Source organism: Pseudopodoces humilis, chromosome 1 (genome assembly GCF_049639895.1).
Source record: "Pseudopodoces humilis isolate 2021_Gansu_Grassland_sample_001 chromosome 1, ASM4963989v1, whole genome shotgun sequence".
In the NCBI taxonomy this organism is placed as follows: domain Eukaryota; kingdom Metazoa; phylum Chordata; class Aves; order Passeriformes; family Paridae; genus Pseudopodoces; species Pseudopodoces humilis.
In genome coordinates this window covers 32,550,605-32,575,588 of record NC_142200.1, presented here as the reverse complement: position 1 = coordinate 32,575,588, position 24,984 = coordinate 32,550,605, and the positions used below count along the sequence as shown (strand labels likewise).

The 24,984-nt window shown below is 37.2% G+C and overlaps 1 protein-coding gene across 7 annotated transcripts in view; it reads right to left on the bottom strand.

Annotated features, from left to right (window-relative positions):
* NCOA2 (nuclear receptor coactivator 2) overlaps positions 1 to 24,984 on the bottom strand; it is a 188,642-nt gene that overhangs the window by 68,798 nt on the left and 94,860 nt on the right. For 6 of the 7 annotated variants that reach the window (XM_005517104.3, XM_088052708.1, XM_014255666.2 and 3 more), the window contains 2 exons: positions 5,955 to 6,056; positions 4,900 to 5,072 (listed from right to left, as the gene is read on the bottom strand). In XM_005517104.3, coding sequence (XP_005517161.1) covers positions 4,900 to 5,072; positions 5,955 to 6,037 — 256 coding nt within the window. In that variant the 5' untranslated portion in view covers positions 6,038 to 6,056. Of the gene's footprint in view, positions 1 to 4,899; positions 5,073 to 5,954; positions 6,057 to 21,104; positions 21,197 to 24,984 lie in introns of all 7 variants that reach the window. The other variant, XM_014255672.2, reaches the window with a different exon arrangement.

The following is a 24,984-nucleotide window of genomic DNA, read 5'->3' as shown; positions in this document are numbered from 1 at the left end:
TTCTCCCTCTCCCAACACTACTTTGCTTTCACAGGGTGCTTCATTCTGTCCAAGGTCTGTCTTTTAAGGCTATTCTGAAAACAAGACCTGTTTCACAACTCAGAAGTGTACATTAACAGCTGTTGCCACCCAATATCCCTTCCCTGAACCACTGAAAAGCTGATCTACAGAACACAAAAACTCTTCAGAAACTGGTGACACATGAAAACTGGACTCTGCAGGAAAATGGAAGTGATATAAAATCATATTTGAGGATACTTTACCACAGTAGATTATATCCCACTCCAAGTGAATCTAAATAAGACAGGTAGATGCCATCTTAAAAAAAATACTACAGAAGACAAAAAGGCTTGGAGAATAGGAGAGAAATAAGAGATGGAGACCGGGCTTTTAATAAAAGGAACTCAGGGGACTTAAAATAAACAACAACTTCACGTCTTGTACTTATGTCAGGATGCATTCCTCAGCACTCCAACCAAAGAGGTCAGAGGAGACTTAGCTGGAGAAACTGCTGAAGAAGCTTAAGGTGATCTTCAGTATCCCCCATACCTACTGCATTGCTGATATTTAGACAGGAGGCTAAAAGCACAACTAGATAATGAAGAAAATGAAGATTAGAAGTCTGAAGCAAGAGTTGTTCAAACAGTGAAATGCGACAAATAGTCTCTTCTTTAAAAGACAAGTTATTTACCTGCTGAGACTGGGGCCAACATGACAGATAAAAGGAGCTGCAACTAAGGGAAAGGGTTTTTTAATTTTTATAACCTGCTTTATATCCAAAAGAGGAAGAAAAAAAACCAAAAACCAAACCAAAACAAAACCCCACAAAACTCAGCAAAACAGAGACAAAGCAGTCAAAAAAATAATGAGAAAAAAAACCCCTACCATAATGAGGGAACTCAGCCTGGTGACAAGAATGAAGGTAAAGGACTAAAATCAAATGAGATTGATGGGAAACAGTTCAACTGATTGTCAACTAAGGAAGAAGAAAAGTCAGGTTACTTTTATTTGCTGTCAAAATTGTGTGGTCTTCAGATATGAGAAAACATTTTCAGCAGTACTTATAGAATACAAATTAGTGTCTTAAGTGCTGAAGTTGCTTCTTAAAATAAGATAGGATCCTAAAATCAATCAGACACTATTTTACTAAGCATATTGTTTAAGTACAATCAAATGGTTTTATAGTTTCTTGCCTGTCTGGCATATAAAGGAACATTTATTCCCAATGGTCTTTACACTTGCCTAACACAAGCTTTTTGAATTAAGCATGTGCAAATCAGAACTTGCTTGTACACATTACGAACACATCTGCTACATATATGACTATTACTCTTTCCAAGAAACTTAACATGGACTGCAAACAACAGAAGAGCTTACACTTCAAAGAACATGTAACACAACTGTACCAAATTACTTCTATGTTATAAATAAAAAAACTGAATGAATCTTTTCCCAAGTGCTTGAAATACAAGTCTCAAATCCCAGTAGAGATATCCACTTAAGATTTACATGAATACAACTTCTGTTTCATCTTCATGCTATAATCACAATTTTTCATCTCCTCTGGACATTCAAAAATCTCTATCCTATCATTGTAAGATAATATGATAAAAGTCCTCAGAAGAAAATTAAGCTTTTGTAAAAGAACTTGTCATCACTTTCCCAAGTACCAAAACCATTTCAAAATCCAGATAAAAACTTCATGCAATGGTTACATCTTCCAAATATCTTAAATTCTTTTAATAAATTCAGCTTTACATATGCATTTAAAACTTGCCTTCAAATTGTAATAAACAGAAACTCTAACATACCACAACTTAGGAATCTTTGAAGTATACACTGTGAGAAACGATATAAAGATAACAGATAAAGTATTCCAAGTCTATATTTCCATATAAAATAGATCAGGATAACATTATACTAAATTACAGAGTATTAAAGCAAAAGATCTATTACTTTTTTCAGCTACCAGTCCAGCTAGCTTGACATGGGAAACATATATCAATCTGCATTTCATCCTTCCTTGTTCTCATTCCTAGAATCTAGAATAAAGTTTCCTTGACAAATCTCAGTAGCAGCTAGAAAACCTGTTGCTTTCATCAGCTTTACTACTTTACCTTAACAGAGGTATTTATAACTGACTATGCTTTTGTAAGTAATTAGATCTTCATGTGCAATTCAAATTTTTAGTATTTATTTCAAAGAAACAACCTCTTCACTAAAACTTCTAAATAAGCAAACTGTAAATTAAGTTCTCACTGATATAATCTAATCTGCTTTGGAAGAAATGCACGGCAGACCCAGTGCATGACCACTAAACCATCTTAATATGTCCATGTCAGTGTAGAATCACTGAAGAGTTTCAGGATGTTTATTTAGTTTTGTCCTACAAGTATTCTGCATAAGACTAAAAATCAACAAAAAAACTGTAATAAAATAGTATTTTTAACCTGAGTCTCATGGCACTTCATGCAAGTATAACATTATTTTAATGACTTTTGTTTTAGAAATACATAAAGCAAGTTTTTGACTGCTGTCAAGGTGTTCTAACAGGTCGTGACAGTGGAAAACCAATCAGGAAGATCTGTAACAACCTAAAAGTTTATACATTTAAATGATGAGCATATCTAAGTGCAGGATTCCCAATGTGAGGTGATAAACTACCTATAAAACATGAGAGAGCAATAGTAATAGCCTCACTGGGTCTTCAACCTGTTTGCGTTGTTTATGTCAGGTTTTTTGTGGCACTCAACAGAAGTACAGAGGTACACTGTACTGTTTGTGCAATCTGGACATTTAATATATGTAAGACATTTTTGTTAATGAAATGCCTGTTCCAAAATAATATTGCATTTCAGACTATGCTGTCATTTGAATTTTTCTTAAAAGCAAAAGCCTTTTAAATTTGCTATTACAAAAAACAGAAGTACCTTCTATGTAGGAATAGGCATCAAGCCTTTATCAGCTCAAAGGAATAATTTCAAATATTCTGATCTTTGTGTCTAGACCTTGAAATGTTATTAATGACCACCTTGAAGGCCTCAGTGTTTTGCAGTGCCCCTTAAAGAGCCTTAAAGTCAGTCTGTACCAGCTGTTTTATGCGAATACCCAGTTACCAGAACATCTAATTGTCCTCAACTGAAGAACCTCATGCAACAAATCAACATCAAAAAGAGCAATTTAGTGTCTTTATTGCTCAAGGGTTGCAAACGACTTCTACTTGTTGAAATAAACAGTGCTCACAGCAGTTTAGTCTGTCTTCAAACTGTATATTCAGTTGGCTTTCTAGTAAGAATTTATGACCTTAAAAAACAAACTGCACATTCAGCTTTGGCACAATTCAGGCGCATGATGACAGTTTACATATAACCTGGTCTGGTGAGTATGAATATTTTATTATAATAATTATAACGTTAAATATAATTATAATATAAAACTATTGTTATCACATTGGTCCTAAACAATAAAACCCTCGATTTGATAAAGTTACTGTGAGTTAGAGCCAGATGTTCAGACTAGATTTTCTAGAACTGCTAGCAGATTTTCCTTTGTGCGCCCACTTCCTGGGAAAACACAATTTTTTTGTCCTTTTCCTTTTCTCAGGTAAAGGTAAGGAGTATATGTTGCTTGGTGACAGCAAAAAAAATAATTTAAGTATCAATTTGAGAAAAGGATGAAAAAAATAGGGATAAAGAAGATCTCAAGAGACAGCAAGGTGCAAAACAATGATGGACACTGTGTCAGGTTAACAAGTACACTTCTAATATGGGGCATGGCAACATCACTAGAATATCCACTTTAAAAATCCTAGCAACCTAACAGCAAAAGGAAGAGAACAAGCTAAGAAATAGGAACACTCCCTAAGATTAATCAGCTAGAGCCACTTTGGAGGCAGCTGACACAATCTAACTCTTTCCACTTTCCATTTAGCTTTGAATATACTGATGTCTAAAACCGCAGATCTACTTATATATTTAGATAATTACATATCTAAATTATTAAACATGAAGTCTTCAATTTTATAATTTTACACACACAGTATGAAAAAGGAAGAATTATTTTCCCACAGAAAAGTGAAAAAGTGCAAGACGTGTAAAGTGTTTGAAAATCAAAGGAATCACTCTAAACACAGTTTACAAAGAGATATACATCTTCTACATTAAAAGAAAAATTATATGCACCCAGTGTAAGAATTTCAATCTGCCTCAAACACCTGCAATGTGCCTGCCTAGACAGACCTGTGCCACAAAACCCACTTCCAAAAAATTTAAAGTTTCTAAAATATTTGGGTTTTCTCTTGGAATAGGAAATATGCCAAAAGAAAAGAAATACAAAACTAATCTTCTAGACAAACAACCGGAAGAAAACTGTCACGTTCTGTGGTTTACATTTATAACAGGACCCTATCTAGAGATTAGAACAGTTTCAAATCTATTGTAGTTGAGGATATGATGTCATCATTTAAAGGACGCAGATAATTTAGTCCACAATATCTATTCATACCAACAAAAGAAAGCAAAACGAGTATGCAGAACACTTACATACCCCACACTCCTGGATTATTTCTCTTTTGCATGGATTCATCATCCATGTAAGAGTATGTGTTTTTTTTCCTCAAAGCCATCTGATAGTTTAACTTTTGTGAAAGTGATTTCAATTCCACTACATGCCATCAGGCTGACCGATCTTCTCTCTCCCTAAATTTTCAGTGAAGCTTATTTTATAAATATTGAATATGATACTTAGCACACTCTATTCACATGACTGTAGAGCATTATTCATTCCTGATTAATGAAAAACATGGGAATTTGCTAAAGAAAAGCTGAAGAGACTATCAGGTTAGCCAAAAATAAAATAATCAACACAAAATATTCGAAGTCAATTAATTAGTCTTCTTACCTTGTTCTTTTATCTGACGAATTTGCTTCACAGTTTCTTTCAAGATTGCACATTTGTCAGGTTTAAAGTTAAAGTTGTCAATGTCATTAAAATTTGCAAAAATCAGCTCTGCAAGTTCTTCAATGTATTTATTCTCTTGCTCACGATTGCGTTTCTCAGTGCTTCTTTTAGGGCTGAAAGAGGAGTTTATAAAAATGCTGTCTTTAATGTCAGTTTACTTGCCTTGTGGCCAACTCAAAGATGATTTCAAAAGATTTGACAGTAGTTTAACAAAAACAGAGAGAGAACTGCCCTCTCTCACTACTAAAATATAACTTACAAGTTTCTCAAGCAGAAAGGTTTCCTCTGGAACAAGGAAAAGAGCATTAGAAAAGATGTCACTTATTTTTTTCCGAGCACTCATGTTTTTGTTTTGAAAGAGGATTGGGATTAGAAACTGAAAACACAAGATTATTTCGGGGGAGTGGGGAAGGATTTGAATATTTACAAGCATCCCTCCCACATGGGGTTGAGAATCCAAAGAGTATTATAGAGTGATTGTATATGAGAAAATAAACCAGCTTAGTTAAACTGAGCAATCCATACTCCCTGCCTCCTTGTGAACACTCTTTAGATGATGAATGAGTCGTTACGCTTTAAAATGTATTTCTGTTGGTTACAGAGCTGCTCTAAAGCTGGAAAATATTTTTCATGACCTAGATTATAATGTACAACAGAGGTGGTAAAAAAAAATCTCAGATTGACAAAGTGAGTGACTGAAAACTTCTTACAGTGAAAGCTAAAAAAGATTTTTACATCTCTCCTAAACTGTCACCAAAATTCTGCATTTCGACACAATACTGGATTCAAAAATAAACAAACAAATAATAATAAAAGAGAATAGTTCCCATCCCCATCCCAAACCCTCAATAACACAGAATGACTGCAATAAAGTAGTTTGGCACTGACTTCTCTTTGCAAGAATGTTGTTTGTCATCTTCTAACTGGAAAACAGAAGCACATGTAACATTTTTTTAACTCATTCTCTCAATATTTCCAGAAGTAAATGGTCTAACCTGGGTCCAACCTGGTCGGGATCCTTGCGCTTTCTTGACTCTGCTCTGGATGGGTCAGAGGTATTTTCTCCCATCCCACTCATCTTGAACACATATCAGCAACTAAAAGGAAGAAAGTATAAGAAAGGGTTATGGTGGAAAAGTCTTGAGTTCTCAGTTCATATTTCCAAGTTTCTCATTCCATGCTCAGCTAAGATATTACTTGGCAAATCCATCATTCGAAATAGAGCTTGTTTGAAAGATACCAATAAATCCACTGTGTTTATGACCCCACAAAATGCTACACAAAACTCCTTGAAAAGAAAATTTGTGCTGGGCAAGTAAAGCATTATAATCTCTTTGATTGTTACCAGTTACATAAGAAGAGATAAATACATTTTGTGCCTGGGTTGCTGTATTTTCATAGCAAATTTGCAAGGTTGAATGATGAAAGACAAAGGAAAAAGAGCCATACAAGAAGAAAAATACAGCAGAACTAAAATACATGAAATAAAACATGTGTCCCAGCTACATGAAAAGGTAGTACATGAAGCTTTAGTTAAAAATCAGAAGATAATGCCTGCAAAGTACATGTACAAAACTGTAGAAACAGAACATCTGTCAGCACTAGGGATCGCTGACGAACTGATAAATATTTTGTATTTTGTATAATCTACCTCATAAGGAGGGTACCTTGTCAAGATAACGTAGTAAAACAACACAAGCTCATAATATGTGCAATAAACAGACTGTGGAAATCCTGCCCTGCTCCGAACTGTTGGTTTCCCTTTGCCCTACAGAAGCACATGAAACTTGCCTACCCCAGATTACATGTTTCTCAACAAGTACCAATATTCTAGAGGCAGGAATCATCAGAGAACATAGGAAGACGATACAAATGATCAAAAATTCATGCAAGATGGGGCAGTCCCAGCTCAGCATCTGCCTAGTTGCTAGCAGTTTTATGAGGATGATGGCAGAGAGGTGTTGCTGGACATTTCAGAGAGCTCCTGTATTGTTTGGGATTAGCAGAATAAGAAGAATGAGGGCCATGAAGGAGGTGAGTGTATCCAGGAGGTGATTCATACCATACTAAAATAAGAGCTGGAGCCTGTAATTGTATGACCATTTCACTTTGGCATAAAGTGGAAATCAGGTATCAAAACAAGGGAGTTCACCACCTCCAAGTCCTTCATTTCTGTTCCACCAGTTCCTTTCCCTGCTGGCCTGGTCAGTCATGCACTGAACCTAATGAGTGAGCTGCCAGGGGTTAAAGACACAGTGCCCTTCCCTTTTTCTTTTTGACATTTTTTTAAATCTAGCAGCCAGCCTGTGTTGGTAATCAGATGCTCACACTGGAAATCCCAATGAGCCAACTGAGTGAAGACATTGCAGATACTGGCAGAAGCAGCCCAAAGACTAAGGTCAAAGCAGTTAATGCTGAGAAAGGCTACTCACTGAAACCTGAGCAAGCAAATGATGAGTTGGAGCCATCTCACATTCAGAACTAACCACCACCTAACACTGCCCTACATTAGAAGTAAAAATAAAAACTAATTTCATTTTACTGAAAGTAAATTTCACAGAATATTCTGAGTTGGAAGGGACCCACACAGATCACCGAGTCCAACTCTTAAGTGAATACTGGGATCAAACCCACAACCCTGGTGTTACTAACTCCATGCTCTGACCAACTGAGGTGATCTCAGTATTTTTTTAACCACTTTGAGCAGAGAGTGAAGTTATTTCCCTTCTTCTAGATACTGCTCAAGTTCCATGTATCATGCTGTAACATATAGCTTCCATCTGCTCTTTGACACGAATGGTATCAGATTATATTTGAAAGATATGTGAATTACCTTTTCTCTAGGGAGTCTATACATGCATATCAATATCTACATATACATACATGCTGCTATTATTTTGAGAAGACCCCACTGCAGAAGAGCAAGAAGGCTGTGGTTCTGTGGCAGAGCAGACACAGCTCTCAAAGGGAAGCTGTGAAGGATGTAGTACTACAGGAGTAGTTGGATAATATATATATATGTATATAATATATATGTTCATAGATTAGGAGCCAAGCACTTCCTTGCAATTTCACAAGTATCACAAATAAGAGCTCCGAGGAAGGTGTAAGATACTATTAAGGAAACTGACAGTATTTAAACAGAAGTTTTGTCAGTGGAGAGCTGGAACTGTCCTTGCAGCTCTGTTTCAATGACTAAATTTTTCACTGACGAAGGTAAGAAAAAATTGTCAGCATGATGAAAGCTGTATATTCCCAAGATCTGATCTGTCATCTAGACTCAGATGGTGACCTAAAGTTCAGAACATTAAGCTGGGGAATCCCTTCATTTTTTATGCTTCCCAAGTAATACCTGAGAAATATAAATCAGCTGTTTTTCTTGAGAAAAACAAGCATAACAATTCACAAATACCTGTCAAACCTTCAACTGTCATCTTCTCACTCCCTTTCCCTCCCAAGTAGGATGAAGGTAAACATTTAGGGTGGACACCACTCCCCAAAACGCCTTCCTACTCAAGAAAGCATACAGAACTGACATGATACAATATTTCTCATGGAATTTGTTGTCATTGCTACTGACAGCTTTCCTACCTACTCTATCAGACCTACTTTAGAGGGAAGTTTTATTTTTGTGGGAACCAAAGTTTCACCGGTAGCTCCACCAATGCATAAATCAATTCTTGCATTCACACTGATGCTCTTCTGTAGGAATCCCACTAGGTCCACACTATCAGCCTTTGGAGGACACATTAAAACTCATCTCCCACCCTAAACTCTAGACTTTATCCTTCTGTATTATGGGGAACAAAAGTGGTATCATAATTACAAAACTAGCACCTTCTTCTCTCCTTATTAAACACAGCAAATAGTTGCAAACAAGTAATATATGTATTTATTTTATTTAGTTTGCACTGACAGGCTATTACATCTTTTTCTCAGCAGCATTATCAGTTTTTTCTTAGAATGAGTTACCCATTTCTTTCTCACTCATCATAATTTATTTCTGGAAATCTACCACCTACTATCACTACCATGCTTGCTTTCTGTTCTCCTTTATGTCTTAACTAAAAATCATGTTCTATACCCCAAAGATTTTTATAGGCCATTTTCTTGTCTTGTAGGTGACTGTGCTCCAGAGCAGAATGTAAAATCCAGAGATAGGTGTCCTGGAAAGTGGAGAGCTAGACAGATGATATTAAAGAGATCTAAAAAATCTCAAAGGCTAAAATGAAAGTCACTCATCCCTATCTAGCACACAGTACTAAAATCAAAAGGATGTGCCCCAAACCCTTGTCTCCCTAGGTATTTAGGGTCTGACTGGGATAGTTAAAAAGTCAGGTTTTCTTTTGGAATTCAGAAACTAAAATCTATTCCCTAGTTAGGAGAAATGAGGAAGAATCAACTTTTAGAAGGTGTGGATAGAGTCTTCTGTAACACTATCTTAAGTAAAACAGCCAGAAACTGGGTGATGGAGATGGAGTTTTCAGAGAGAGCTCCCATGCCTGCATTTCCCACCATGCAGGACAGCCTCCTGGGCACTAGGCTACCTGCTGCCAAAGCTGGATGTTTAAGAAGCAAAGAGGGCAAGGCTGATCAACTCTTGCAGTGCAGAATCTTTAGGGGTGTGGTCTATACCACTAAACTCACGAGTAAGCAGTTCAAACACTGAAGACAGAAGGATTGAGGTTTAACTCCCTTTGGCTGGGGAGGGTAGCAAAGCTCCATCTCCCATTCCTCAGCAATGACTCTAACGAGTCAAAGAGGCAAACATTCTCCCAGTTTCCTCGTGTCTTTCAAAAAGAAAGCAGCTGTTTCACGTATTTTTCCATGAGCTAATTCACAATGAACACCAATGCATACTGCTAAATGAAGAACTTGAGAAGGTTTAGGTACCTTGACAAATTTCATGTGTAAGTACAATGCACAAGCAAGAAACTAAAACTACATTTCCCTGAAGAAACTACTTCTGGGCACATATAGTACCAAGGAGCAGTGCCCTGGAAACTTCCAAGTAAGAAACAGAAAATGTCATGATTTTTTATTGAATTGATAGATGAATTTTAGACACAGAAATGAACATCTGTAGATTGAAGCAGCTAAATAATATATTATGCTTTTTGGTTTCTGCCTTCCTCCATACATATTAACTAATCTGTATCAAAATGTTTTGGTAGTTAATTATTACCAAGTTTTACACAACACAAACATTCATAACATTATATCATTCAGTATTTTAAAAACAGAAGTAAGGAACTTTTAAAGCACTTTTAGATATTCCTAGGTTCCTGAATCACTCAAACAACTTTCCTGAACCACTCATAGAACTTCTCAGCTCAGAAAATAGAAGTCCCACATTTGAAGTCTGAATTCTTCCAAGAAGCATGACAATTCAAAACTAAAGACATTATTAATAGAATGACAAGTCAGAGACTCAAAGTTTTACTCCAGTAAACTTCCCCTTAAGGTAACTTATATTAGAAAGCAGCATGTATCCTGCTCCACTGATCTTTTTATACATCTCTACAGGAATTTTCAGAAAGAAGAAAGACAAAGAAATTAAACCATTCAATCTATTTGATGCTTTAGAAGTACTGGAAATGTAATATCAGCTCTATCATATACAAATACAAAAATCAAGAAAATGTTGGTAAGGGTTCTCCAGCAAGGTATAGAAAAATGATTAACCAAACTGGAAATTAGGAAAAACAAAACCAGCAGTAATCACTGCTTTGAGGAGAGATAAAAACATGCTTGATAATGAAAAAATGAGCATCATGATACGTCATATACTGAACTAAGTAAGTTCTATTTTAAAAGAAATTGTCTTACCAAGTTAAATTTGAATGCATGTCTCGCAGAATGAATTGTCATGCAACACCAGGCCCTCCCTTTTTCATTGTGTAAGTTGTTTGAGAGCTGTATTGCACTCCAAAATACAAACATAATATCCCACTGTGGAATTGGTATTTAGCCTTCAGTGATGGCACCAGACTCTTCTACTCTATATTATGTTTTTTTCCATGTGTCCTATCCCAACAAAACACCAGAACTGCAACAATAACTAAGACCTGAACTTCTAATGCTGACTTAAGCTTCAATTCCACTGGGCATAAATGAGCAATAGAGCAATAGAAATAAAAATACATTCACTGTAGCATTTTCCTACAAGGAAGGAGATAATTAGAGAATCAGATATATTATTACTAAAAATATCCAAAGAACTAATTTTACTCTCCTACTGATGACCCGCAACAACAGGACATCTCAGGTAACTTAGTATTTTTTTCCTATTTATATTTAAGACCAGAAGTGCATTTTCCCTCTCTTTTCATTTCATTACCACAGGCCAAAGCACCCAAAACACTTGTAAAAAAAAACACTGGCTAATTATTCCAATTGTTAAATGTAAATCACAAACACTGAAAAATTAAATTTAAAATATTTAGGAGAGTACATATTAGTAATTACATTCATTGACACCTAACCAGTTTCTACCACACGCTGGGAGACTGAAATAACAGAGTCTGAAATATGCTTAAATTCTTTTTTCTTTTATTTTCTTTGGGTTTGTTTTGTTTTTGTTGTTATCAGTTATAAAACAATAGTCTTTGCTCTTGTCGTGAGAGCACATCCTCCTTTACATCCTCCACCAGCAACTGCTAAAGTTGGAGTACACAGAGAGACTTAACCTAATTATAAAGCAATAGTAAACATCCATCTTTCAAATGGGAAAGAAAAGCAGAGGCACAATGAAGTGGGAGAGAGGAAAATACCACAAATCACTTGTGTGAATTTTTACATATCTTCAACTCCTCAAATGTCATGAAGGAACATGGCATGCAGAATAAGCCTTCCAACACTGATCCTCAGCACCAGTGAATTCAGTTAATCATCCAGAGTCAATGTAGAAGAAGATAATGTGCATTTTATCTCTTATCAGAACAGGCCATCTTCCAAACAAGGCCTGTTAAACTGTCAGATTTATTATAAGCCTAACAAATGCAGTTAAAGAATAAATGAGGATTACACCTTCAAAGCCGCTAGTTCAACCTGAAAAGTAGCAAACAATAGGTAAAGTACCATATAGTGGACAATCAGGTAGCAGTACTATACTACCACCCCTCCAGCCCACCAACACATGAAACGAGTGTACATACAACCAATACATATCAAAGTGATTTACTAAAGTTAGTGTTTTACTGAGTAACAAAGAGAAAAATACTGCTGACTGACCAAAAATACTACAAGTCAGTGAAAAGTTTGGCAAAAAATTTTCTCTAACAGTAGATTAAAAAAAAAAACCCAGCTTTTAATTCTGTGGTTATTTACTCAAAACATACAGCCATTATAGCTCATCCTTTTTTCCTGTGAAGTTGCCATGACTAGAAAATTTTCTGTCTCAGTTTCAAGATTAGAAATGTACTGTGTGTAACATTAATTCTGGTAGAAGCCAGAGGAAAGTTGGAAGTCACATGCAAATTCTGATTCTTCACATTTTTTCCTACTTATGAACTCTTTTTTTCACTGGCTTCATTTCAGAACTGGAAAATATTTAGTATTGATACATACTGCAATCTTCAACCTTTTCGAGGAAGGCAATGCTTGCTAGCCACTTTCCCAGGCCTCCAAAGGAAATCGCTGTCAGAGGCAGGATAAGATATAAGATCAGAGACAGGGGGGCACTGGAGCCTAAGGCCAACCTTTCCTTGGTCAGTTGAGGAGGAACTTTAACTCCCAGCACGTTCCACGGGAGCACCTGTCAGAATCGCAGGCAGTGAACGCAGCCCGCCCGCCCCACGCGCTGCGCCACACTTGGAGAGGCTCAGCCTTTTCGCATGCAAACTCGCTTGGCACAGGTGCTCTGACAAATCCAGACAGACATGAAGAAAGGTTTGAAAATGAATAAAAAACCAGGAGGTGAAAATCAAGGGAAATAAAAGGAACAAGGGGAAAAAAAGACTTCATTGTCTGGTAAAATAAGATTTAAGCAAGAGATCCACTACTAAGAAATGTGACAGAGATGTTAAGATATATTAAAACAACCTCCTGAGCCCCTGGTATAAGTAAGCCACATCCGCTACAACCAACTTACATATTCCTGTCCTTCACCACTAAACACCTGGAATACCAAACAAAACAATGCCAATCTGCCAAAATAAACAGGATGTCCAATACCTTGGTTGGTGATCGTAACCTCACATTAAAAACATAAACTAATTTATTTAAGGGTGTGCTTCTTTCTCAAAACAGCACTATCACTTTTACTATAGATGAAACTGTCTAAAACCTACAACAGTCACACAGTACAAAGCAAAAAGGGAAAACTGAATTTCTGTTCCTTTCAGGAAGGTAACAGCAGCAAGTTGAAAGACTCTAGTCACCTTTAAAGGATTTGTACTAAAATCTGACATGCACCTGTAGCCTCTTCTATCTTTTCTATTTTTTCTATTTTAAAGACAGTCTATTACAGGTAACATTAAAACAAGATTTACGGCAGTATTTACCAAGCTCTACTTTATTCTTCAACTCCACAAACTATAACTAAGAAAAGAAACATAATTTTCTTAGAAATGCCATTGAGCCTATGCATAAAAGAACTGAAAACTGGCTCCAACACCTACTACTCACATTTTTAAGCTGAAGGCTCCTTCCTCAATCTTTTCCCTCACTCCTGTGTAATGGCTTTAGAGTGGTGTACTAGACAGTAAGAAGACAACATACTCCATTTGCAGCCTGAAAGCCAATAATGCTCATGAATTTTTTACCTGACAGACACTTCAAGATGCCACTGGGAAGATTGTCTAATAAACACATTAGGCTGCAAATGGGCGGCAGCAGCTCTTTAACACATGCTGTAACAATCAAATAAATGGCTAACATTAATGTTCAGTGTTACAGGCTTTTTTTAATATGACTTTCTGTAAAATCCACCTACATCTTGAAGGAGAAAGAGGTTTTTCTCAGCTACTCAAACCCACAGGTTTAAGAAACCCTCAGTTCTGCTTGAGACTTTGCCAAAACCCCTCCAGACTGACCCCAGCGCTGTAGGCTGGCTCCTACCTTCTGTATTCCCATAGGCTAAGGCTCTTAACAGAGCCACTCACTCAGCTGCTTATGGATTAGGCTACGTCAGCACCTCTAATATGCCCAGGAATAGCAAAACCAGGCTCTAATAAAACAACTGAGGAAAAATATCAGAAGAAGGAAGTACCTTTTCTTTTTTTTTTTTTTTTTTTTTTCTTAATATACTACAGGTTTGCTTAATTTCTGCTTTTAAAGAGGAAAAGATCTGTTTTCATCAAAACACCGTCGGAGAGGAAACAGGTGTTACTACCGAAAAAACCTTCAAGACTGTATTGCAATTTCAGGTCTGGGTTTCTATTTCTCTAGTTATCAAGAATTGTTTGTGACTCTCAGTACTCAAGGACAAAATTTGCAGGTTAATATCACTAAAACTTCTCTTTAAACAAGAAATTAAATAACAAAATATAATGCCAGAATATATACATATCTATCTATCTATGTCACTCTTACATCCTTTTGTTTGTATTAGGTAGGTAGCTAAGTCAAAAAACCAAACCTGAAGTTATTCTAAATCCATTCAGCCTCCTATGATGCATTTAATAAGCATTCAACTATGGCTACAAAAATACTAAGCCTGCAAGCATTTGCTTTGGAAAAGGAGTCCAAATTCCCACATAAGTTGTTTATTTAATCGAGATTTTTCTCTCATAGTTCACAATTATTAACAACTTATGAGACTGATTTTGAAACTTAGTGTTTCATATCTACTGTGATTTAAAATAAAACTTTGTGAATAACATAGCTGATAAATGAAGCAAATCTAAAAACACAGAAAATGGTATTATTATGGGAAACTTTGTATTTAAACATCTTTCATTTCCAGTTGATGATACTTCTGGAACAGTGAGTTAAGCATATTTTGACTCCTACTGAATCTTCTCTGCCAATCTCAGTTTCAAAACTGTTATTTGTCCACTTAAATTCCCACACCGACTTTCCTCTCCAGAAACCACCAGAGAGCAAAGAGAAAATCAGACTTGAGAGAGAGGAAAAAATGGAGAAACTCTCACAAGTGTAAGGCACAGTGGAAAAACTCAAATCCAGGAACATTTTCTAATCTCAGAACTGACACAAATGTATGCATTACTTACAACACTAGAAAGCTTATACAGTTTGGTGTGATTTTCAAGATGCCATCTTAGCAATGAGAGAAATATGACCAATCACATAAACAAAGGCATTTACACATCTCTGTAATGTGGGCTTGCCTACACTAGGATTTCACTCCAGTTAACTGCCTGTCAAACACCAGCCTGTTTACATTTGATAAAATATATTCCATTGATAAAAAGCTCAGGAAACATGGTTCTGTATAGGTAAGAAGTAGAGTGCAAGCCAGACAGAAACACTGCATGTTTCCACACAAGGTGCATATGGTAAGTAACATGTAGAGTTATAGGACCTATACACAGAGATATTCAACCTATCATATTTGAATTTCAGTTCCTTCATTTATTAATCTGAGTTTCAATGACTTCACACAGCTGGAGAGATGCTGGTCCTCCTGGTCACTAGGACCAGCTGAGCATGTCTGCACACTCAGGTGCAATGTGATGTGCAGCCCAGGCTCTGGCAAAAAGATGCTCATGTTGCATGCCACCTTTCACATCTAACCTGGGCATCAAAGTAATGTTCCTTCAGCCCCAGAGTAGATACACTTACTGAAAGCACATAACCTTAGTGAAACTTTTGTTGCACTTCAGTAACTCTAAGTGTCTTCTTTGGAGCCTCATCAAAAACTGAACTCATGTTTTCAATTTTCACATACCTACAGCACCAAGAGTATATTTTTCTTTACTATCCAACCACCCATTACTAGGAAGCATGTTGAAATTTCAGGCCATTCTTTTGAATGCCAAGCACTGAATTAAAACTCTGAGTTGCAGAAAGTGTACCTACACAGTATCAATAATATTTCTATAATTTTTGATATTGTTATCATGGTGAAAGAATAACCCACTGCACACATATGTACAAGATACATACTCCACACTTCCTTCTATAACACTGAGATGTTTTCATAAGCATACATTTAATTTAACAGTGTATAATAACAAATTTTCGAATTAAGAATCAAGAATTCAAGCTGCTTTGTTCCTGAGGGTTGCAAGTCAACAATAGTCTGAAGTCAAACATACTTATATGCAAGTTAAACAAATGGTAGTACTCAGCTCCACAAATGGCCTCAATGACGGTAACTTTAGCTTTCTATGAGGTGAACTGGACTTCACTTTGATGCCCTCTATGCCCCCTAGAACTTCAGAATGCTGCACCACTTCTTTACATTGTATAGCCAAATTATCCTGTTCACTACAGTGCCCAGTACAGCTTACCCATCCTCTCTGCCTCTGAAATGCATTTAGAGTGCCTGTCCTGGAAAACTCGGTGTCCTCCTCAGCCTATGATGGCTTGCCAGGACCCTGGTCCCAGAGGGTGCCTGCCTAGTGGCAAGGATGTGGTTCCGGATGTTACGGGAGAGTGCAGATGGAGAGTTTGGCCTCTATTCCCATCCCGTTTTTGTAGGAACAGGTAGATTCCCTCAGCAGGTGCTTCCTGCTGATACTGGTATGCATACCAGTGTCATCCATTTATACTGGAGCAGCAGCGTAAGAATTGGGAAGGAGAAAAAGTTTTTTTCTTAATAAAGTTGGAAGAGCAACCAATTTAATACATGCTTTTTGAGAGAATACAGCTATATGCATGAAAGATTGTATCACCTCAAAACATGCAGAATTAGTTTTGTAGTTAAAATAAATACATGCTAGATGGACACAAAACTTTTGGTAAAGCTATTGAGAACACTAACTACGCACATTGTTACTAAGCACAAAAATTAAAGCCACCAAATTATGTCAGAGCCACACACGAGTGTCTTGCCAACACTTACAAAGTGTGATTAACTTGATGTTCTTAATACATCCTTGAGTTCAAAAACTGGTCTGTGAACATGCATAACAGTTACTAACAACTTCAAATTTCATGTCGGTCTTCATTTTACTTGCTTCAGTAAAAAAATGCAACTAGCAATAACAGAAAAAGATGAAAGTTTAATTACCATTTTAAAGCACTTAAAAGCATTAAACTCATAAAAATGTTGCTTTACTTAGTCAACTGCCAAGAAATAAAATCTGATGAACACCAGCTTTGTAGTCATGTGCATCTATGTGTATACACACAAACACACACACACACATATATATATATATATGTATGTATATATATATATGTGTATGAATACAGGTTGTGACCAAATAAAACATTCATAGAAATGGTTATATGAGTCAACCAAAAGAAACACTTAGTTTGTGACTAGTCTGCCATGGAAGCTTGTTGCAGGTATCTTGGAAGAAGGTACAAGGCAGCTGCAGATGTCAGAGACACCACTGTCTCTGATAATCAGTGGTACAAGCTTAGCTGCAGTGCTGCTGTGCCTCCTCCTCCCTCTGGACCTATCTTCAGCAATGCCTAATTCTGTCTTAAATCCATATATACCTTTGGCCTCCACAATGCTTACAGGCAGCACCCTGTAAGCGTTACAACAGCTCTCTATAAGCTCCCCAAAGCAGAAACGACACTGTAAGAAAATTGAACAGTTCTATGGGGACGCTATGACTCAACTGAAATAAATCAGAATTTTATCACTGACTTCACTGAAGCTTCGATTTTCCTCCTAGTCTACTAGAAGAAGATGTCAAACTGTTATTTCTCTCTTTTGTAGGTCATAAATCATTCCATGGGCCTGAAAAAGCTATGCTTGTATCCTGCAGCCCAAAGAAAACAAGGTTACTCTGCTATTAAAGCTGAATGCTAATTATGAGCCATTTTATTCTCTTTGTAAAAATAAACTGGAATTAATTTTTGTTCATAATGCAACAGTTTCTAGAAAAGAAGACTCACAAGTGCTAAGAAGGAATCAATGACTATTTCCAAGTATTTTTAATTTTGGACTGTAATGGAATATAATTGCTAAAGACAGGAACACCCACTACATTCATAGAAGGAGCTGACCAGAAGTCTGCAATACACTGCCTCAAAGCAAAAAATAACACACATTTGTAACTACTTGGACTGAACACCTGGAAAAACTTCAGGAAAAGGACCAAAAATAATTTTATTCCATGCAGTTCTAACAGAAGTTTCTTCATGAGAATCTCGTGCTGCTCAATCACAACAGCCTATGCTATCAGGAATGGAAAATCACAGCAGTACAGCATCCTGATGGTACAATACACACTGCAAATTAAATGCATCTATCATAAACTTTTGGGTTGAGTCTTCATTTACAATTTTTGACCAATTCCTGCACTGTTCCTTATGCTCTGTATCCTCACCACCCAGACAGCCCTCCCCAAGGCCCCTCTGTGCACCTCCAGCTGTCAGGGCAATAAGCAGGGGTTACAGCCTCACGCCTGGCTGCTGAGACCAGCCCACTTCTGAAAGACCCAGGCTTTCACATCTTATGCCTCACCTCCAGAGACCAAAGCTTTACCTGCTAATAATAACTTTTAGTCCAATTCAGACATCCTTCAAGGCCTGCCACAGATGAAGATAAGCAGTAAGAGAAGCTAAGGAGAAATGCAGGCAGTAAAAGGACTCCATCAGGATTTCCTCACAAGTACAGTGATTATCAACTTACAAACACCCTTCTCATTTACTCAGCTCCAACAGCTTGGCTTGTAGATCCAGTCCTCAGTCCTTAACTAAGCTTTCTTATTACAACTATGGGGCTATTATATATTGTAATGTGCTAACAAACTTATTCTACTTATTACAGTAGAATCTGAGAAGCAAGGTGGTTTTCACACCTTCCCTCATTATTTTCTATGACTAGCCTAAATAAATAATTAAATAAATAAATAAATAAATAAAATTCATTATAAAATCTAACCAGATAGTTGACTTTCCAATGACACTTAATATTAAAAATTGTTCTAAGAACTCTGGAGTGAAAAAACAACATTTCAAAGTATACCTCAAGTTCACACTTTCCAAGAAGGGCTTTTTTTCTTACAATATTGGTATATTTTGCAATGCAGTCACCTTCCTTCCTTCCCTGCACAAGAAATTTTCCTTACAGGGATGACAACAAAATGGGGGGGGGAACAAAAAAGAAGAAGAGCAACACCTTCTGAACATTACCAGTGTAACCCTCTTGACTACTTAAGTATGCATAATTTTGAAAAGTGGGCAAACAAAATTACTCTGGTCAAAGATAGTTTTATATCTGCTAGATACAGAATTCTGTAAGAAATTGCTTACAAAAGAAAACATCCCAACTTGAGTTTTGTGAGAACACAGAGCCACCTGAAGAACACAGTCTACACAAAAGGTTGATTTTGTTCCAGTTTCCCCCCCTTAACACATCCTAAAAGGCATCAGGAAAATCAAAATGACTGTACGAGCAGCAAAAATTTATTTTTCTACAAAACCTAAGTGCCAACATATCAGAAAGCACTACTCAGCCCCCACTATCTCGTTAGATCCTCTGTAATGAAATAAAGGAAGAAAACACAAGAAGCAGAGAGGAAGTTTCATTGTTCTTGTGGCTTCGACATTTGGTGCCGCGAACGTGACAGGCTCTCAAGCCTCTACTCAACGGCACCGCCTGCCCTAGGCCTCTGTACCAAAATGTTACTATGCTGCAATTAAAATAATCAAACCGAGACAAAAGAGAACAAGCAAATAAATAGCGCAAACTTGTTTATGTTTCTGGCTCTGCCCTCACAGTATGAAATAAAGTCTCTTCAAACACAAACTACATCAATTTAAAAAATAATAATATTTTCCTTTCTCCCTCCTATCTCAAAGTAGCATGAGTTTTTCAAAGTCCTAAATAAAATAAACTAAGGCATTTCCTGTATGTATTTAGTTAATTATTAAACCGACTCTAAGCATGATAGTCACCACCACTATTTCAATATGAATCCAGGAAAACACACTTTTTGCAAACTGCCAGTGCACTGCAGTAATGACTGATCATATCCATCCTCTCAACCCTGCCCTTAAGTTTGGAGGCAAATTTCTGAAGAAATGACAACCAGCACTCCTTCACAAATCCAATCACTTAATTTTAGCTTCTTTTTTTGTGGTCCAGGATTAGTATTATTGCTGTGATTTAAGGAGAAACGCTGGGCTTAATGTTGTGTATGAGAGGAAAATAAAGTCAACAAGCCTGCAACAACTTCCCAAGCAGGGGAGACAGCATACTGTCTTCACCTTACTACAAGTAACTACCAGTAACCTTTCTGAGGGGGATATTATTAGTTAATTAATCTGCAATATTAAATGCTGTCCTCCCAAGGTTAAAAGAAAGGTAAATACTGCCAAGATATTTAATGACATCATCATGCATAACCATGAGATAAATACGAGGTCTGAAGATTAACTGAATGTCATTCTGTTTACATGATCGTGTACTTGTAAAGAAAACTATTAAGATTAGAGAACAGAGAAAGTTATATAACAACTACCAATATTTCAATGTGTTTTGTCTATCAATCTCTTGGTCAGAAAGAGAAAGGTTTATTGCAAAAATGTCTCACTGTGACATACTTTATAATTTTTCATGTGCATATAAATTACTGAATATTGAATAGTAGTTACTGCAATGAAAAAGACACTCTCAGGCTCCACCTCCTCTTGACAGTGGGAAAATTTAGATGGGTTTGTGCATTATTCTTGATGCCAGAAAACTTGCTTACAAAAATATTTCCTGTGCACAAAGGTATATTTAGCCGCATAAACCCATAAAACTGTCACAGGAAACCACAAGTACACCTGTAGCCATTAAAACGGGAGGGGGTGGGGGGGAGACCAGGACACGGACACAACAGAAACTGCAGACTTGAATTTACATGATTTCTTTGCAATTGTTATTTAGAAACATTACCTTTAAACTCTCTTACTCAAATAGAAAATAGCTGTTCCTCCCACTCCCCCAAACCAACACCCCCTAGCCCCCCTACACCCCCAACATCCAGACACCAATGATGCACACAGAAGCACACATACATGAAAAGAGAAAGCACTGGCAATGAAGTCACAGCACTTCAGAAACACACCTTGTCATCTTCCAGTCTTTGCAGATGAAGGTAGATCCTATTAGTTTTTCTGCGTCTTCAGATCAAGATGTAGATAAATCTCCTACATCACACTGTTTTTTTTATTGAAAACAGGAGGGGAAAAATATTCAAAAAAAATGAAAAAATAAAAAAATAAAAAAGAGGGACAAGTACCAGTAAATTTACAGCCTTAAAAATATCAGCTCTCCATTATCCCAAACCAGTGTTATGTCTTGATGTAAACCAAAGCACATGCTGAGTGAGGACGTGCGCACACAGCAGCTTATCATCTCTGTCATCTGCTTCTAATGACAGCTGACAAACTGGCCACGCTAATCCTTCCCTAACTGCTGATCAGAGAGATCCCCCTTTGACAATCCAGCATGGTGGAGTACTCGAAAATTCCTCCTGCTTCTGTTCTGTTGCTGCTCTAAAAAGCAGTTTCCTTTTCATTGAGATAATAGCCTTTTCTGCAGTCACGTGGCAGCCGGGCTACATTAGCAGAGCTTGATGATAACAGAGTAACTCCCCTCCCTCCCTTCTGCTGATTTTAAGTGTACGACTCCTGGAGAAACCCTAACCCGGCACACTTGAATTCATTTTGCATCTTCTTCTATCGAAAAGCAAATAGTGCTGTCGATGTGGAAGAGAAATATAAGGGCTCTCTCTACTTCTTGCACCGAAACTAATTAGTGAATACATTTTTAAGCAGTGCCTTTGTTGGTGCACACACATTGGTCATAAACATGTCATATGAGTATAAACTGAATATTAAGCATGCTTAATACTGAGTATCTGGCATGCTAGAATTATTCTTCTCCCCCTAGAGTATTTTAATATTTTGCCTGTAATTTTAGTTCTGCTGCAATAAATACTCTTCTCTCAGCAACAACCTATGGTTCAACTCCCCCCAGCGCCCAACTCTCCAGCAAATGCAGAAAAGCACAAACAACAAATGAGCTGCACTACAAACTCCAGTGTCAGTGCTTCTACATATTAAGTGACATCATTTATCTTGCTTTAACTCAGTACTACAACAAATATCTTAGCATTTTTTAAACACACTGTCAAGTGGGGAAACCTACCTAAGCTTTAGCTTCCGAGTTCCCTCCTGAATGCCAAACCCCCAGGCGGGTTTGCACCTCACTATTCAGAAGCTTCCTGCTTGTAAAAGGCAAAGTACACAGACAAGCATAATGCTCTGTCCTGCCTTCACTTAAGTAGTTCACAGACTACAGAACAAGCCTTTCCTCTTCTGCATTAGCACCATTTCCCTATTACCCTGGCACACTGCATAAACATACCCAATTTATTTCCCCCTCCTCTGACAGCAGTGGGCAGTGCAGCTGGGCACAGACCAGCGTAGCATTACCCAGATATTTTATCGCTGGGATTTGCAAACTATTTGAGAAAGCTGTGGATGAAGCACTGTAAAACAACTGTCAAGTTCACAGACCAACTTTTGCAGCTTTGTACCTGCTCTTTTCCTGTATGATCAAGAAACAGAATTATCTCCTTTTGCTTTAGAGGAGATATTAGAAAATATATCACCAAGCCTGACAAAGCTCCAGGTGTGTTTGGACGATGCTCTCAGGCATGATTCTCATGGTGTGACCTAGGGATGGTGCTGTGCAGGGCCAGGGGTTGGACTTGATCATTCTGGGTCCTTCCAACTCAGAATATTCTGTAATTTCTTCTATTTCCATCTTATCTCATTACACCACTTCATTCTCCTTAAAGACAGCATTGAGAATTAACTTATAATTTCTCCAGGAAACTGGAAAACAGTGTTAAGAGACTGCCTGTACTCACAGGAAAATAAAATGAGAATTGTGAAGAAATAGTGGCTGCCCCATCACCCTTTCTATTTACCCCTCTCCCTAAGGACAGCTCTGCTCAGGAAAGCAGCCCTGCCCAAGGCTCTGGGGAAACCTGCTCCAATGCTATGATCAGTGTTATGAGCTGAGGCCCAACCTTTCTGCAGCAAAGCAGCTGAAAATGAAATTGGAACAAGGCCCCTTCTGGAGCAGCGTGAATCCTATTTTCTACTTTTCTCTTTTCCATGCTGTAGAGGGAACCTGTGAGAAAGATCCTCAGTCCAGCAAGAAATAATCTGGTTCCATAAGGAGACTATATTCAGCAGAAAAACATATTCACAGGAAATTGAGGGGGTTTATTTTTCCCAGGCCTCTTTCTCAAAGCACTACACTGCACAGGGTAAACAAAATTAACATTATTTGGAGTTACATAAAACTTTCACCCCAAAAGAACAGGAATTGCTTTGCAATCTTAACTTTATCTCATTTGCATTTTCCATATGAATTCTTTATCTAAAGAAGATGCATCAAGCATACAGGTTAAATTGGAAAATGATACTAATGGGACAAAACCTATTAGATTAGGGAGAGCATCTCTGATATTCATGAAAATATATTAACAGACAATCACCAGAAGGAAAATGAGCTTTCACAAGTATGCACACACACAAAACACCACCTATGAAGTACAAATCTAAGGAAAACATAAGAAATGGGAGCATCCCAGTCAGATACCATAGCTAGAACTATCTCACTAATATTTACAGGAATCAAAAAATGAGAATTTTAAAGTCAAAACAATATTTGTGAGCACAAACACAATAATCACAGAGTTAAAGAAAGAGTTATGTGTAAATAAAAAGGAGGCAGCAGAAAAGAGTCATTGTAGCAACAGGAGTTGAAGGCTGAAAAAGCAGTGAAATGACATAGATGTTGTTAAAAAAATTGCTTAGTGAAGAGCAGAATAAAGATAAAGCTAATGGAGAAGTGGGAACATTCCACTGCAGTGTACAGACTAATTCTAGACAAAAAGGGAAAGGAGAACTGAGTGAAAAAATACTCCTGACAGAAAACACTGCTCTGAATGGGAATAAAGGAGCACACAACAGCAAAGAAGGAAAGGCTGTTTGGCTTTATCAGGAAGTAAATATATGCCTCCAATGAAATGACAGAGTTGTTGCTCTGTTTCACAGGAATGCTACACTTAATTTGGGGATGAGCAGGTGACATTCAAAACTAGTTCTAGCATTAGAGACTTTTATCACGTTAGGGTAAGACACAGACCTTACACAGCAGAAGAGGTTCACCCAACTTTTCTCAAAGAAATGTATTTCATTAGTATTTCATTTTCTTTGCCCAGCCACAGGTGACTTTGCAGTAGACACATGGAAGATACAGCTTCACAAAAACATTTACAATTTATGTTCAAATAAATGAAACTGATAAAGAGAACACTGCCTTCATTGCATGCATTTCACAGGGTTTTTTAAGTTTATTTTTCTTTCTTTATTTTTTCTTAAGAAAGAGCGAATCAGGCAGACAGGACATACCACAACAATCTGGTGTTCTTTGACCCTGTAACACACTCACACTTAAGACAAAGACTGGTAAAGCCATCTCAAAACACCTTCTCAGTCTTTTTAATTCCAAAATGTAACTTTTAAATCCTTTCTCTCACTCTCTATACCATACCCAGGATGATCCAATTCCACTCACACAATCCCTTCAGTCCTATCAATTTGCAGTAGCCAAAGGGGTACCCAAATTGACAGCTATAGTAACAGCCTTCATTTGCAAAATAACAAGACATTTCAATCTGTGTTTTTAAGATTGCAAAGCTGACTCACTAGGCTTTATCCAAGGTATGAGGACACTGACTTTTAGGAAAGCTGGGCAGCATTAAGTCTCACTCCTTGAGAGAATGACTGGAAAGGCACTACACCAGCATAGAGAACAACCAGAAACTATTAGGATTGACTGCTACGATGCACAATAAGGGTATTACTGCTCAGATAAAGAACAAAGACAGTATAGTGATTTACATGTGTTACATTTCAATAAAT